General features: G+C 41.3%; 1 protein-coding gene across 5 annotated transcripts in view; it reads left to right on the top strand.

The window, feature by feature from the left end:
- LOC111564440 (dihydropyridine-sensitive L-type skeletal muscle calcium channel subunit alpha-1) overlaps window positions 1-17,312 on the top strand; it is an 86,164-nt gene that overhangs the window by 32,953 nt on the left and 35,899 nt on the right. For all 5 annotated transcript variants that reach the window (XM_035945329.2, XM_023264000.3, XM_035945332.2 and 2 more), the window contains 16 exons: window positions 1,205-1,430; window positions 1,672-1,879; window positions 2,418-2,538; window positions 2,648-2,762; window positions 3,491-3,593; window positions 3,684-3,753; window positions 3,839-3,971; window positions 6,405-6,534; window positions 6,652-6,711; window positions 9,778-9,884; window positions 10,003-10,090; window positions 10,179-10,286; window positions 10,393-10,445; window positions 14,119-14,265; window positions 15,178-15,379; window positions 16,920-17,078. In XM_035945329.2, coding sequence (XP_035801222.1) covers window positions 1,205-1,430; window positions 1,672-1,879; window positions 2,418-2,538; window positions 2,648-2,762; window positions 3,491-3,593; window positions 3,684-3,753; window positions 3,839-3,971; window positions 6,405-6,534; window positions 6,652-6,711; window positions 9,778-9,884; window positions 10,003-10,090; window positions 10,179-10,286; window positions 10,393-10,445; window positions 14,119-14,265; window positions 15,178-15,379; window positions 16,920-17,078 — 2,030 coding nt within the window. The remainder of the gene's footprint in view (window positions 1-1,204; window positions 1,431-1,671; window positions 1,880-2,417; window positions 2,539-2,647; window positions 2,763-3,490; window positions 3,594-3,683; window positions 3,754-3,838; window positions 3,972-6,404; window positions 6,535-6,651; window positions 6,712-9,777; window positions 9,885-10,002; window positions 10,091-10,178; window positions 10,287-10,392; window positions 10,446-14,118; window positions 14,266-15,177; window positions 15,380-16,919; window positions 17,079-17,312) is intronic.

Below are 17,312 nucleotides of genomic sequence, written 5' to 3'. Positions count from 1 at the left end.
TCGTCCATGAAGTAGGTTTAATTCTTCATATTCAAGTCAGTCAACTCAGCCAGGGCTTTAATGTGAAATAATTTAAGGTACATTAACTTATCATTTACCATTTCAGTGTTATTCCCATAGCATTATTACTCCGCCTAGGAACGTGGTGGAGTTATGTGACGATCAGCGTCTGTCCGTCCATCTGTCTGTTCATAATGTTACTCAACTGACTAACAGATTTGGATGAAATTTTCAGGGAAGGTCAGAAATGACACCAGGACCAAGTGATTAGATTCTGGTAGTGATGCAGCTGATAGTCTGGATCCACGGATTTGTTAAAGATTTCTATATCATTGCCAGATAGCGGCACAGAATCAATGGCACCATTTTTATTCCATGTTTTCTGTGTTGTTTGCTAACCCTACTCTAATCACAGTAACAGGGTTGCTAATCCATGCTAATGTGATCATTTTCTCAGCAGTAGAAGCTAAATATTTAGCTGCTGTTACTGCTGACCAAGAGGACAAACTGACTGATGGAAAACAGTCCAAAGAATTAGTCTGATCCTGATAATATGAGGTAGAGTGAGACATTCAATCAAGGCTGACAATGGGATGAAAATATGAAAAATAGAAGAGAGGACATAGCTTTGCTCTATCCATTCTATAGAACAGCTGTTGGATGATGTCAATTCCAGTGTTTCATGTTATTCACTGTTTTCTTCTTCTACCAGATAAAAAGGTTCTGCTAACATGTTGTGGGACACATGTTCCATGCAAAATAAGTACTATTATTTAAAATATTATGTTGATTTTTAAAAAAATCAACTATAAAAGAGACATCAGTGAAAAAAGAGATTTAAATTTCATTTTAACTGTTTTATTTGAGATTCAGTTTGGTCATCAGCGGGGTAGGACAACAGAAAATTGCATTTTATGGGGAACTCCAGACTTATTTGGTATTTCTTCCTCCTAGTTTTTTTTTAAGATTTGGTCTCAGGATAAGAACATTTACACAACTACTGCATGTTTTAGCATTTTCTACATGGATTATTTGAAATTTGATTGGTGGGATGTAGAATGTCCTCCAGTTCTGGAATGAGCCATTTAGCTGCATTCAGTGTGGTACAATCTTAGGACAACTAAACTGTCTCTTTTTCTGCCACTCATTCAGTTTTTTGCTTTCCTTCCATACTGTTGGTCTCAAACACATCCATCAACCTCAGACAATACCAATAAGCTGCTGCTGTCCATGTTTGCCCTGGAGATGTTCATGAAGATGTATGCTCTAGGAATACCCTCCTACTTCATGTCTCTTTTCAACCGCTTTGACTGCTTTGTGGTGTCCACTGGTATTATGGAGCTCATCCTGGTTCATATGGGTGTCATGTCTGTCATGGGCATCTCTGTGCTGCGCTGCATACGACTGCTCCGCCTGCTCAAAGTCACCAGGTCAGATGATCAAGAACAGCTGTTGTATTGTGAATGTAGTTAGCAGATTTGTCATGTTTTTTTGTTTGCTATACTTGAACACATCAAACACACACATTTGTTTTGATAAACTTCATTAATTCTGTTTTATCCAAAGATTGTGATACACAGTAAGTTGTGAAATGGACGTGTTTCATTGTTCTGACTGAGTGGATCTGGCTGAATAACTGACGATTTCTTCAACTAATGTTGTGTTCTCCAGATACTGGACGTCTCTCAGTAACCTGGTGGCTTCCCTCTTGAACTCAGTCCGCTCTATTGCCTGCCTGCTGCTGCTCCTTTTCCTTTTCATTGTCATCTTCTCCCTGCTGGGTATGCAGGTGTTTGGTGGGAAGTTCAACTTTCCCAACCAACCCAAACCACGCAGCACCTTTGACAGCTTCCCTCAGGCTCTCATCACGGTGTTCCAGGTACTAGATGAGTGCTTCTTGGTGTCCATTTTTTGAAAATGAACTTACAGCAAGATTTGAATCCACTCAAAATCCACCTTCCTGGTTCAGCTGCCAGTGATACAGATAAGTAACAGCACTGACAAAAAATGACCTATAATAAAAGAGAATATTGCTAAAAAAATAAACAAAACTTAAGAAACATGCTTGGTATTTATTCAATTAGCTACTCTGTCAATTGAAGTTTATCTATTTATATATTATTTATTGGAAAACTTGCAACTAAACTTACCGAACTGTTCCAGTTCCTGTATTCTCCTGTCTATGTCCTTTCCTCACCATAATAGTGGCTAATAGTAGTAGCCACTATTATGGTTATAATGGTGAACTACCATAATATTTCTACCATAATAGTGGCATCTGTTTCACAGCAGCTGTACACAGAACCACTGAGCTCATGCTGCCAACGTTTAAGAAGACTGAGCGTGTCATAAATAATATAATTTAAACTTAGATACTAAAAAAACAGTTTGATAATACTGATATATTTGTGTTTCAGATACTGACGGGTGAGGATTGGAATGCTGTCATGTATGACGGCATCATGGCTCACGGAGGACCCAGCATGCCTGGGATCCTCGTCAGCATCTACTTCATCATTCTCTTTGTTTGTGGAAATTGTATCCTTCTTTAGAATGAGTAGCTCTGTGCACATTTAACCAACACTGAACTCTGTCTGATATTATAGCTGAACTCTAATCACAGTTAGAATCTTTGACTGTCTTTCAGTCATCCTCCTAAACGTCTTCCTGGCCATCGCTGTTGATAATTTGGCAGAAGCCGAGTCTTTGACTTTGGCACAGAAAGAGAAAGCAGAAGAAAAAAAGCGCAAGAAAGCACTCAGGCAAGTCTCCTTATCCATCGTCTCCTACGTTATCTGACAGTCTGCTCCAGATCTGGATGAGCAGAAGGATGAACCTGAGCTCAGTAATGAACTGCTGTGGCTGGAGCAACAGGAAAACATACAGAAGCCATGTAAAAAGGCTCAGATTAGAAAAGGCAGCTAAAAAGAATTTAATATCAATTTAAGTGTAGGGTATATTTGGATTATTTTCATTGCTTACTTTGCTGTCCAATTGCCCAATTTGCTTGGAACCTGAATCTATTCTACATGTTTTGACAAAACCAGTCATTATTCTTTGCAGCATACAGGAGTGCTGGTCTATCACTGCCTTCAATGATTAGTTAGTTTGTGTTATCATTTGAGCTTAATGTGTAAAATCCAAACTAACATGTTAAAACAACACAGTCACAAAGCAGTAGTAGCAAAGTCCATGTTATGAGGTAAAGCATGACAAACACTATTCAAAGATTTCAGATAAAACTTTATTAATCCAGAAGGAAATCCCCAGATATTGCTCTGAAAACAAAACAACGACAACAAAAACACCAAATGACAGAAGAAATGCAGTGCCTAAAAGTAAAGAGTAATATGGAATGAGTCGTATTACTGACTGAGGAAGCCTTAGATGTACACACCTGTACAGAAGAGTTTAGATGCTGACTGATGATTGCTGTCTTGTGTTGTTAAATTAATGGTATCCACTACATCAACCACTCTGTTATTTATAGGGCTAACATGCCTGACAAGGCCTCAGAGGAGAAATCTAATCTGGCTAAAAAGTTGGCTGAGCAAAGGGCTAAGGGTGTAGAGGGCATCCCTACTACTGCCAAGGTGAGGCTTCAAAGAGCATGCATCAACTCTAAAAATAGATTTGGAAATCATTTCTCTGTTTTTTTCACCTGTCTATTTTCACATCTACAGCTCAAAATTGATGAGTTTGAGTCTAATGTGAATGAGATCAAAGATCCCTTCCCTCCTGCAGACTTTCCTGGTAAATCCCTGCATTATTTTCCACACTAATCTGAACTGAGAGCTAAGACAGGTGTGTGCTATCTGACCTTCTGTCTGTGGGCTAGGTGATGATGAGGAGGAGGACCCTGAAATGCCAGAGAGCCCCAGACCCCGTCCAATGGCAGACCTGCAGCTGAAGGAGGAGGCCGTGCCGATGCCAGAGGCCAGCTCATTTTTCATCTTTGGACCTCAGAACAAGTAGGATGCTAATGATTGTTGGTACTGATAGTATAGAAATGCAGTTCACCTAAGATGGACCCACCTAACTCTCACTGTGTGAAAGTAGTTACTCGTAACATAAATATTATTATTTTATGTCTGAAAAAAAAAATGCAGGCATATTATGGCAGGCAAGCTGGGCCTGTGAAAATGAGCTTTAATCGGATTGTTATCTTTGTCAGCATTATATTTCAGCCTCCTCACTTTTACTGCAGATTTGATTTTAAATGAATGAAATTTGGTGCATTTGCAGATTGGAGACCAAAACGTTTTAATGGTTCCCAAGGCGAACATTTTACTTTCTGCCATAACCAAAATATGTATAAGGCATCATATCTGTAAACCTACAGTGGATAACATAGAAAAGGTGAAGTCTGCCCACGTGTTCAGGGGAGTAGGTCATGGGTAATTCAGAATCACTGTGAAAGGGAAATCCCATTTTCTGGGAACCCTGTCCCCAGCAGAAGAGTTGTTGATTTCCTAAAAATGTTTTCTAATGAAGTCTTTTCTCAGAAGCTGCTCCTGGAGGTGTCTAAGTACAGTATATAACACAAGTGTCAAAAGTATTCAAAATAATTTATTACACCCCCCCCCCCCCCCCCCCCCCCCCCAACAAAAAACAAATTCAAACCACTTTAGGGGAAACGAAGCTAAGGGAAAAACTAAACCAAACTTCATTAAACAATAGGCAAACTACAAAATCCCTACATAACAGTTTAAAATCATAGGAGCAAGCCCAGGAAACCCTCAGCTAAACTAATTAAACTAGTGAACAAAGCAGGTACTCACAAGTAGGAGCTAAACTAAGGGGGCAGGCAGGGTCTGGTGGGAGGAGCTGGATCTGACAGAGGATGCTGAAAAGCTGTCTGCAGACCAGACAGGATCAGGCTGGAGAGTCTATCGCTGAAACAGGAAGGTGAAGCAGCAGTGGTTTGTGGGAAACAGGCTGGAGACAGACTGGGGAGCAGCAGGAATACAGGAGAAACAAAGTCTATGGTCTGGAGTGGATGAAGGAGCCGGGTTTTGTAGAAGGAGGTGATTACCAACAGGATCACTGCAGCTGTCTCCTATTCCTGCATCAGCAGGTTACAGGCAGGACAGGACAGGACAGGACAGGACAGGACTATCAGGAGAGGAAGAGACAACAATGGCTTCCAGACAGGGACTGAAGCTGTTATGATGCTGCTCCAGCCCCTGCCCTTTTTCCCCTTCTTCCTCTTTTTCCTCCTTTCTCCCTTGGGTCCTGATCTGTTTCTGTTTTGACCTGTCTCTCTTTGACTCCCTCTGTCTGTCTCCTCTTCCTCATGTCTCTCTCCCTGTCTCTCACCCTCCTGCACTCCCTGTTTCATCTGCCTGCATTCTGCTATCTGCTGATTACAATGAGTTTCAGCTGCAGTAATCAGTTCACTCCATTCACCTGTTCTCCACCTCACCCCCACCTATTTAAGCTCTGTCCTTTCATTCACTCCCCGCTGGATCATTGACTCACATTCCATCACAGACTCTGTTTCCCCCCTTGGATTTAGTTCTCCATACCAGGCCCTGTGAACCCCTCGTCTGCTTCAGCCCCTTGGACTCTCCTGCTTCCCCCATCCTGGTTTTTTCTCCACCTGGACTCTGTTTTGCTCCAACCTGTTCATGAATATTCCCCAGCCTTCTGTTTGCCAGTTTTGTCCCCCACTAACTTCTGGATTCCCTGAGCCTGCCTGCTTTGCTTCCTTAGTTCTCTTTCCCCTGGTTTTGTAAGAATAATGCTGTTTCCAAAACTTATCATTCTCCTGAGTCATTTTTTCAGCTGTTCTTAGAGGAGCTGTATTGTCTCACTTCTGTCTTTAAAATACCCCAAAGTTGTAATAATCTATCAAAGCCTTGACTGGCTCAGCTTACACATCAATGGTAGCATTTTTGTTCCATGTTTTATTTGTTGTTTGCTAACCCTACTCTGTATAAACTATATAAAGTAAGTATCTGGGTTTTAGTCAGGATAGTAAGGTTGTTGACAGTTCATGATAGAAGGACAATGAATAGGACCATGACCATATTCCTAATGTGTGTCTCAAAAGAACCTCAAACCCATCATTAGCTAGTGTGTCTTTTTTTCATAATAAAGGCTTTTCAAAGTACTTGTTCCTATATGCAGTTACATATTAGGGCACCTTATAATTATGCATTGCTTAAATAATACTAAAATAGATATTATTTGAATATATATTTTAAGACCCATCACTACTTCTAGTACTTTCTACAGTGCAGAGTTAAGTAACTATTACTGGATCTCAGGAAAGCCCAGTTCTCACATTACGGTTCCTAATGAACTTCTATTGAAAAGTTTCCCTGTTATCTGAAGGCGTTCTATAGGTTCTTACATCACTGTTATTTTTAAATAATGAACATGTGTTTTAACAATTTCAGGTTTCGGAAGCTCTGCCATCGTATTATCAATGCCACTACTTTCACCAACATCATCCTCCTCTTCATCCTGCTGTCGTCTATTTCTTTAGCTGCTGAGGATCCCATTGACCCGGTGTCTTTCAGGAACCAGGTGATAAAATGCATGCCTGCCACACTGATTAAAATGTTTAAGTTATGCTGTTATTAATGAATGAATATGTTCAGCATTTATAATGTATTACTGTTATTATTGATGTGACTCTTCTAGGTGCTGGCCTACGCTGATATAGTCTTCACCTCAGTGTTCACTGCAGAAATTGTGCTCAAGGTAAAAACAGACATCACAGTGAACATTTTTATCACAGATGGGTGCAAATTAAAGTGAACCCCCCCCCTCCCCCGAAAAACCTACATGATACCATGAAGGTCATTTTGGCTCCCTGAATAATTTGATCAGAAACTAATATGTTAACTAAAGCCTCACACTGATCTCAGCCCATCTGACCTGAACATCTCCTTTATCAGAACGGTTTCCCTCCTACAGCTGAGAAAATAATGGAATATGGAGATCTTGACAAGAGATTGTAAAGCTGCTCTGGAGAATGTTTTTTTGTGGAATGACACTTTTAGGCAACACTTCATGTCAAATCCTCAATTTCTTTGCACGACTCCTCTCCTCATGTTTTAGTGCTTCTGACCAGAGATGGTGGAGGCAGGAAGGAGATGAGAGGACAGGAATTTAACAAAATGAGACATCCTCACCTCAGAGTGTTAGTTTAAAGCAGTGTCAATTATATCTGACGTGGTGCTAAGGACATTTCTGATGCTGAGTGACTGCTCTCAAACAGAAGAGCTCTGATTTACTAGAGTCGTTTGGCTCCTTGTCTGTCTTTCTGATCCTCCAAACAATACTAACTTTATGTTATAACCTACTACTGTATTTTATGAGCCTCCTCGACTCCTCCATCCTCCGGCCTGTGACCCGGAAATTAATCTTGGTGCATTATCACAAAGGACAATTCAGTTCCTAAAATGTACCCTGAGGACATAGGATGGAGGAGGCTTACTGGAGGAGCTGTGAGCAAAGATGCACAGGTAGATCCTTACTGTACCCTCCATGAAGAATAACAGAATTAGAGTTGGAGAGATCTTGTTAGGTGTGTTGGGAGGCCAAAGGATGTGCACCACAGAGCACAAGTGGCTTCTGACTGCTGAGCAAATATCACAGCTGGAGGAGAACTGTCATGAACAGATTGTTGCTCGGTTTAGACGGACTGATCAGTAGTTTGTGATACGCTGACTAATTCCTTTGTGCGCATGGCCTGTTTAGGTTTAATGAGATAGAGAGAACAAAACGAGCAGTGCTGGATGGATGAACCAAGTGGAAGTCCACCCTCCATGTAGTGACTAACTAAGTGGTGAAGCTTCCTCAACTGTCTCACTTTGACTGAGCTGCATTCAGGCAAAACTTGTAAATAATGCCATTTTGGCCTGATGAGTATGAATCTGAGCTTAAAATCTGTTAAGTGTTTCTGATATTTTACTGGGTATCGGTGTCAAGTACCTACCCTCCGTATATGAGCAGTGAAAACCTTCCTGCCCCTTTGGAATACAGATGAGAGGGAAAAAGGGAGATGAAGATAAAAGATTTCTGTCATCATCATGATTATACAAGCTGTAACATGATTAATAAACGTTCACATTAAAAACTAGCAAAGCACTCAGAGAGCGCAGTCCTCCTCCAAGGCTGCTCGTTCCCCCATATGCCATAAATGCAGCATTGTTCTGCATGTGTACGTTATGTATGGATACCAAATCGCGTGATCTAAATATGTAGTGGGCAGCGGGAATTGATGGGACTCAGAAACACCCCCACAATTTAATCAATTGTTCCTTGGATTATTTCTGATGGATAAGTCCTGATAAGTCCTCAGCGGTGGATTTATAGTAAGATCACAGTCATGTGATCGTCAGCAGGCAGCTGATGTAGTGTTCACTTGTCATCGTTACAGTGACGCCATGCCGCTATCTGGCAATGATTCAGAAATCTTTAACGAATCCGTGGATCCAGACTATAAGCTGCATCACTGATAAAATCTAATCAGTTGGTCCTTGTGTCATTTCTGACCTTCCCTGAAAATTTCATCCAAGTCCGTTAGTCTGTTTTTCAGTAATGTTGCTAACAGACAGACAGACGTAGACCGATCGTCACATAACTCATGTTCCTTCATTACATCAACCCCTAGGCTAACTTCAATAAATACTAACTGGAGTCAGTAAAACTAGAGTTGTGAGTTGAAGCTACTTTGAATATTAAAAACAGAACACAGCTTGCTGAGTGTTTAAAAGTATCTGCTGACATGAAAGGAAAAATACCAAAACTTCCTGTCAAGAATTATTGATTTCCATGAAACTGGAAAGTAATCCCCAAGAGCTCATTCAGTCAACAGTTAGACAAAGTGTCCATCAGTGGAGATGGTTCACATTTACAGTTTATTCTCCTAGGAAGTGAGAACCCAGTGAAGACTCCTCCAGCAGTATGCAGATTACTGATGACTAACAATGCACAGAATAATGGCTGAAGGCTTGAAGGAATCATTGGAGCTGGCTGTTCACTCGTATACAAGGCTCAAATGGTTGATCAGGAATGCAGTCTAGAAAATAAGAGTCCTTCCAGTGCACATATATTCTGAACAGATTTTTCAGTGAAGCAGAACACATTTACTTCTTCACTGATTCTGTATTTTTGAATGAGTCACATTAATGTAGAACACTAGCGACACACAGAAAATGTTATTCAGAGAGATTATTTTATATGTCTTCAAGAAATAAGAGCAATAGTATTTCACTGGATAGTCGTGGAGGTGGGATCACTGGGTGTAGTTCTGGATGAGCTGTTCAATCAGCATGAAGACAAGATGAAGGTTTTTCTGACTTATCATCACCGTGTCAGCTAGCCGATTAGAGGCTGACAGTATGTCAGCACTGCTACGTGTTACTGGATGAATAGGTGGGAAAAAAGCACTACGTCTACAGAAATGTTGAATTTTTTAGTGGAGATATACTAAATAATATTTATAACATATAAGGATATGTAATATTTTAGTGGAGATTTAAATTTCAGCCTTGTTTCTTAGTGGCAGTCGGCAAATTGAATCTCACAATTTAGTCACAACAAAATATATGTGTTTAAGTAAAACGGCAACAAACACCAGCTCAACCAGTCCTCTGAATTTGTGCTAAAGTTTCTCTTTCTTCATTCCTTAGTTTGTTATAGTCACCAGGACAGTTATGCAGTGCAACAATATGGTTCATTTATAAGCTTTATGTTATGCTTCCAGCAGGATCTTTTATTTTATGGTGATCATAACTGATAACAAACCTTCTTCCTCAGATGACAACTTACGGTGCCATTCTTCATAAAGGATCTTTCTGCCGGAATTCTTTCAACATCTTGGATCTTCTGGTTGTCAGTGTGTCTCTCCTGTCAATGGGCATGGAGTACGTAATGTCTGCAAATGTACTTCATCAATGATTGACTATAGCAGTGTGAAAATACTTGATGTTATTTATCCCACTGACTTGATTTTTTTTAAAAAGCCATTGCATTGCCCTCCAGGTCGAGTGCCATCTCCGTGGTGAAGATTCTCAGGGTGTTGAGGGTCCTCCGGCCCCTCAGGGCTATCAACAGAGCCAAAGGACTCAAGGTAAGAGATGGGGTTGAACACACTTAGACTTTCTAAATACATGACCTCATGTTGACCTGGTTCACCATCTACTGTCATCTCTTTGTAGCATGTGGTTCAGTGTGTGTTTGTTGCCGTCAAGACCATTGGAAATATCGTACTGGTCACGATGCTGCTGGACTTTATGTTTGCCTGCATTGGAGTCCAACTTTTCAAAGTAAGAAAATAAACTAAATGCCACACTACTGCTGAATGTGTAAATGGTGATGTAAATAACATTTATCTACCTTCATATAAATACATTCACTCTGGTGTTCTCCCAGGGAAAATTCTATGCCTGCACAGATCCAGACAAAATGACTGAGGAAACATGCAAGTAAGGAGTTTTTGTGCTTGTCTTGCTCAGTCCTCTGCTCTGTGCTTATTTTCTGTAATAAAACATTTAAATGCAATATTCAGTCATTAAAAGTGATTCTAACTTGGAAATAAACAAAGCATAGAAGACAAAATCATTTGAGCTTTTAACTGAAGACCTCTTGCTAGCTTTTATCAGGGATTTGACAGCTGAGCAGATGGAGTTTAGTCATCATTACATGATTTAGAGCATGTTGTTTGCATCAGAGACAGTTTACTGTGTTGACTAATGGGCTTTAGTAGGCAGTAAGTAGTAATGATGCATGACCCTTCAACCATCAAATAACAAATCTATCATTATCATTAGGTCATCATACAATGTAACACAACAAAAATTTAATTATGTCTATTATCAAAGGAACAGAATGGCAGCAACAACAACAGATGAAACTTTAACAGGGTCCAAGCAGCCCCACCAAATTCAGGCCCCCTGCTGGGCAACCTTTTAAAGAGCACAATAGCAGGATGTGGTGGAAGGAATTTTGAGATAAATCAGCCTCCATAAATGACTGTCATAAACAATTGAAAAAATAGACTGAATTAAAAGTTGGTTAGAAGACGGACTTTGGGAGTGAGGTGCAGACAGACAGATTATTAGCCGCTCAAACACTCCGCTACAGCTCAGAAACTATAAGTCCTGTCTGTATGAACATTCTGACATATTTCCATGCCCGTACTGTGTTTTATATACATCTGGTGACAGGTTAGAGAAACTCTCCCAACACAGAGCACAGATGTAACTGGACTCAGTGCGAGGTTTGCTCAGTACACTCTGCTCTGAAAAACTACAGGTCCTCTAGCAATGAGACTGACACTAGCGGAAACAGGACAAAAATGCTTACATTTTAATGTACAAATTGTTCATTTATAGTAGAAACTGTGAGAAGGAGACAAGGGAAAATTCAGAATTTTACAGAAAGTTTTCAAATTTAAACTGCTACTGCATAAAAACAACAAATACATTAAAACATGCTGTGTGAATCATTTAAACTACGACTAATGTTTCTACTGTAAAATCTGCCAGAGCTACAGGTTCCAAAGACAGCTGGGTTTTAGCTGCTCACTTCTCTTTCATTTCAATAGGGAGTTTTAACACAGTTTTTTTTTTTTGTTTTTTTTTTTAGAATTTTGCAACAACTGTATGACGAATCACAACCAAAAAACATAGCACAGCATTCCTGATCAAGCTGCATATATATTGATATATAATTTGTACTGGTTGTCCTAAAGCTGTGGGACGAGTTAGGTGTCGAAGAATCTGTAATAAGAATGAGCTGGAGGAATAACAGTAAGTTGTTGTAATGCTTATGAATGGCACATATTAATAGGTAGAGGAGGGTTAGTAGTAGAGGATTGCAGCATTCACTCTTATGCAATGTTATATTTATCAGCTGATATAAGCATTTTATTAAAGTAAATAAAAACTAAAAATGTAATATATACAATATAGTCTCACTAAATGACTGTGTGTGGTGTGTGTGCATGTCTGGTTTCTCTGTTCTGCCCTCACCTCGTGCAGGAAACGAACCCACACGTTGGGTCAGAACAAAATACTGAAGGAGAAAGTTTGAGCTTCCTCTGCATGTTAATTATATATATTATTATGTGAATGTTTAATACCATTTCATACCATCACTGTGTAATCTCTAGAGAATTGTGGGCGTGTAGGACAATAAAGTGTATGCAAGACCTATAACTAACATGAACTTAGCAATGTGGCAGAACCAAGCAGTGAATAATCCAATCACAGAAACAGATCGATTAGATGATGAGACAAAGTGACAGAAAGGCAGCAGTAACTCAAATAACCACCTGTTACCACAAAGGAATTTAAAAACGGAGCTCAGATCATCAGAAACTGTTTTCTTGAACATGACAACCCAGATACCCCCTCCACTACCAGTGTTACCCAGATACCCCCTCCACTACCAGTGTTACCCAGATACCTCCTCCACTACCAGTGCTACCCAGATACCTCCTCCATTACCAGTGTTACCCAGATACCCCCTCCACTACCAGTGTTATCCAGATACCCCCTCCACTACCAGTGTTACCCAGATACCCCCTCCACTACCAGTGTTACCCAGATACCCCCTCCACTACCAGTGTTACCCAGATACCTCCTCCACTACCAGTGCTACCCAGATACCTCCTCCACTACCAGTGTTACCCAGATACCTCCTCCACTACCAGTGTTACCCAGATACCCCCTCCACTACCAGTGCTACCCAGATACCTCCTCCACTACCAGTGCTACCCAGATACCTCCTCCACTACCAGTGTTACCCAGATACCCCCCTCCACTACCAGTGTTACCCAGATACCCCCTCCACTACCAGTGTTACCCAGATACCCCCTCCACTACCAGTGTTACCCAGATACCCCCTCCACTACCAGTGTTACCCAGATACCCCCTCCACTACCAGTGTTACCCAGATACCCCCTCCACTACCAGTGTTACCCAGATACCTCCTCCACTACCAGTGCTACCCAGATACCTCCTCCACTACCAGTGTTACCCAGATACCCCCTCCACTACCAGTGTTATCCAGATACCCCCTCCACTACCAGTGTTACCCAGATACCCCCTCCACTACCAGTGTTACCCAGATACCCCCTCCACTACCAGTGTTACCCAGATACCTCCTCCACTACCAGTGCTACCCAGATACCTCCTCCACTACCAGTGTTACCCAGATACCCCCTCCACTACCAGTGTTACCCAGATACCCCCTCCACTACCAGTGCTACCCAGATACCTCCTCCACTACCAGTGCTACCCAGATACCTCCTCCACTACCAGTGTTACCCAGATACCCCCTCCACTACCAGTGTTATCCAGATACCCCCTCCACTACCAGTGTTACCCAGATACCCCCTCCACTACCAGTGTTACCCAGATACCCCCTCCACTACCAGTGTTACCCAGATACCCCCTCCACTACCAGTGTTACCCAGATACCTCCTCCACTACCAGTGTTATCCAGATACCCCCTCCACTACCAGTGTTACCCAGATACCCCCTCCACTACCAGTGTTACCCAGATACCCCCTCCACTACCCAGTGTTACCCAGATACCCCCTCCACTACCAGTGTTACCCAGATACCTCCTCCACTACCAGTGGTTACCCAGATACCTCCGTCCACTACCAGTGTTACCCAGATACCCCCTCCACTACCAGTGTTACCCAGATACCTCCTCCACTACCAGTGTTACCCAGATACCCCCTCCACTACCAGTGTTACCCAGATACCCCTCCACTACCATGTTACCCCAGATACCCCCTCCACTACCAGTGTTACCCAGATACCCCCCTCCACTACCAGTGTTATCCAGATACCCCCTCCACTACCAGTGTTACCCAGATACCCCCTCCACTACCAGTGTTACCAAGATACCCCCTCCACTACCAGTGTTACCCAGATACCCCCTCCACTACCAGTGTTACCCAGATACCTCCTCCACTACCAGTGTTACCCAGATACCCCCTCCACTACCAGTGTTACCGAGATACCCCCTCCACTACCAGTGTTACCGAGATACCCCCTTGTGACAGTCCTTAGGCCCTTGGTCTTTACTTGGACTTGAATGTAACTCCACCTTCCCTGTCCTTTCTTGTGCTTTGTGGCTCAGAGGCTGGTATATAAAGTACCAGGAAGGAGCTCTTCATGAAATGGAAGTCCGTGAGAGAGAATGGACCAACTCTGAACTAAACTTTGACAACATTCTCAATGGCATGCTGGCTCTCTTCACCATTTCTACCTTTGAAGGATGGCCAAAGTGAGTCAGGATCTGTTTTGTGGCAATGTTTTGATAGTTTTAATGTATTCCTGCACTACAGCCTAAAACTGTAATCTACTGCAGGCAGTATCTACCCATTGTTTGTGTAATTTACAGAGTACATCAGAGGTTTTTGCAGCCTTGTGCAGTGTCTAATGATTGGAAACTGTCACCTCTCAGTTACTGCATTGTTTCTGATTTGACAAGTAGAGTCTTTCCTCTTTTGAAAAATTTAAAACAAATATTTTAGAAGGATGATGCTGAAAACACAGATCCTAAAACACAAAGTTCAACCAACAAAAGTCGATATACCTGTGATCACTGACACACAACTTAGAAAACCTGTTAAAATTAAACAGATGAGTACACCAATGACATCTGGATACACCCGTTTGTCTCAGAAGGGTTCCAGCATATTTCATGTGAACCTGGTCAGGACTATGGCAGTCAGTACATGATCCCAACAGTGATGCATGAAGGCAGGAGATGATATGTGGCTGAATTAGTGCAAAGATAGAATTTGGATGTACCAAAATACTGGCTGACAGAATGACACCAGGTCTGGAGATACTATCATCCAGCAAAGAGCAGCGGAAACAAAGAAGAATGACAGAACATCACTCCACAGCTATGTGGACCTCTGTTATCCAAGTCCAAGTATTACAGGAACTGACTTTAGTATTTAAAAACAATAAAACATTAGAATGTTAGTAATGAAAGGTGTACTGACTGTTGTTGCATTGAATTCCTACTCTAGGGTTGGGGTTAGTCCTGCTGTCCAACATAGGAGTAGTATAATTACTGGAAGTCTAATTATTATTGCACTCATTTCTGTTGGTTACTTAAGCAGAATTAATAGACAGTGCATTTCTTTATTGTTTTATTTACTGTATATGTGTGATATTTCCCCAGGCTGTTATATAAAGCCATTGATTCAAACTTAGAGGATACAGGCCCGGTGTACAACAATAGAGTGGCCATCTCAGTCTTCTTCATCATCTACCTCATCCTCATCGCCTTCTTCATGATGAATATCTTTGTGGGCTTCGTTATCGTCACCTTTCAGGAGCAAGGAGAGCAGGAATACAAGAACTGTGAGCTGGACAAGAATCAGGTATGTTTAAAAGGACAGTTTTCTTGTGAGGTCAGGAGTGAGTTGTTCCACACACACACACACACACACACACACACACACACATACATACATACACACATCCTGAAGTGTAACGATGCTGCTTGAGAGAGGAGGGTAAAGCAGAAAGATGGAAGTGAAGTGTTCTCTTTTTATACCTCGACTCTCACCTCCAGCCGGCATGTTCCATTCACACATAATTACCTTCCAAAGTAACTGAAATATTCAACACATTTTGGAAAATCAGCTAAGTGATGGTTTCCACTTCTTTAGGTCAGTGTCATGGAAATAGTATCACAGAAACATCTACATCCCAGAATCTGTGAGTTTTACCAGATCATTGAGAGTACAGGCACTTGAAAGCGAACTGGACTTGTTCTGTGTTCTGGATTTCTCTTTCAAGCCTTTTTAAAAGTGCACACACACATGTTCATGATCAACTTTACAAATTAACTCTTTAATTGTTGTTTGCTTGCTGTTGTTCACTTTACAGAGCACCAGATGAAGATTAAAATTCATTTTGTGGAGATTAATGAACTTCTCTTAGTGTGGATTGATGTATTTCAGGTTTCCATTTGTCATGTTGATGTGAAAAATCATTCGGCTGAAATTAACTTGTGTGATTTTAACTACAGGATATTCAAGCTTCATCCTGTTGGAGTGTTCTTTGACCCTGAAACTGATTTTAAAATGTCAAACTTATTTTTCATCATTTATGATCATCTAGTCTGGGCCTGCCATTGGCTGCTCTTGTCAGCCAGCCTTCTCCTCTTGTTACCGTTTTCAACAACAACCACATCTGGGATAGAACCCTGTCACTAAACATGTTGAGCTTGCTGAGGATTGTGCAGCAGGCAGCCATTTCATTGACAATGCTGACTGATGTTCTGCCACAACAATTCCTTCGTCAGTACTTTGAGGGAACACTGAAGCCACATTCTTTGCTTAGGTCTGCCTACAGCAGCTGTGATTGGTGTAAGAAAAATTTCTTGTATATGTATTTTACTGCTTTTTTACATCATGGCCAGGGGACTACAGATGAAAACTAGCCTTTCGGCTAATTCTGGCTTTTTTAACCATGTGCGATCATGTGTTTTATGAAATTGTACTGTCCCCTTTCAAATAAACTAAATTGAATTGAATTGAAATTGTGCAGATTCTCAGTCTTCCAGGTCATGGTGAGCTGCAGTCCTGCAGAAGTTAAACAAAACTAATAATGTCAATTCATGTTCAACAGTTAATTTAATCACACAAAGGATCAGTTTTTTTTAATTGATTTGTGTACTCATCTTTGGTACATGATACTTGAAAATTGGTACACAGGCCGACTGGGAGGTGTTTAGGTATTTGCCAGAACCTGGAATCTGAAGTGGCCAGGTATGATAGGGTTAAAATAAAAATCTGAAATAACTGTATTTTTTCCTCACAAAAACAAATGACAGTGTTTTACTCCTAGTTCTCTGTTGTTTCCATGTTTGTCTAAGCCCTGCATCTTCCCACACCTTCTCATTAACCCCCTCAGCGCCAGTGTGTGCAGTACGCTCTCAAGGCTCGACCTCTTCGCTGTTACATTCCCAAAAACCCCTACCAGTACCAGGTGTGGTACATCGTCACCTCCTGCTACTTCGAGTACCTCATGTTCCTCCTTATCATGCTCAACACCATGTGTCTAGGAATGCAGGTAAGTATACAGCACGTGTGTGTGTGTGTGTGTGCGTGCGTGTGTGTGAGTAAAAAAAATTACATATATTAAAAACAGACACTAGTCAGCTATGTAAAAATTTTCCTGTCAGTCTCAGATTGTTTAATGTTTCTGAGAGGAAGTGAGCAGAAAACTAAAGAAAACCACTGCATTTCACACCTCTTCCTTTATTCTTAGTTTTATAGCATCAGAACCCACCGTTCAACAGTCAGC

The sequence above is a fragment of the Amphiprion ocellaris genome, chromosome 5, assembly GCF_022539595.1.
Source record: "Amphiprion ocellaris isolate individual 3 ecotype Okinawa chromosome 5, ASM2253959v1, whole genome shotgun sequence".
In the NCBI taxonomy this organism is placed as follows: domain Eukaryota; kingdom Metazoa; phylum Chordata; class Actinopteri; family Pomacentridae; genus Amphiprion; species Amphiprion ocellaris.
Note: the sequence above shows the minus strand (reverse complement) of the source record. Positions and strands in the feature narration are given on the sequence as shown.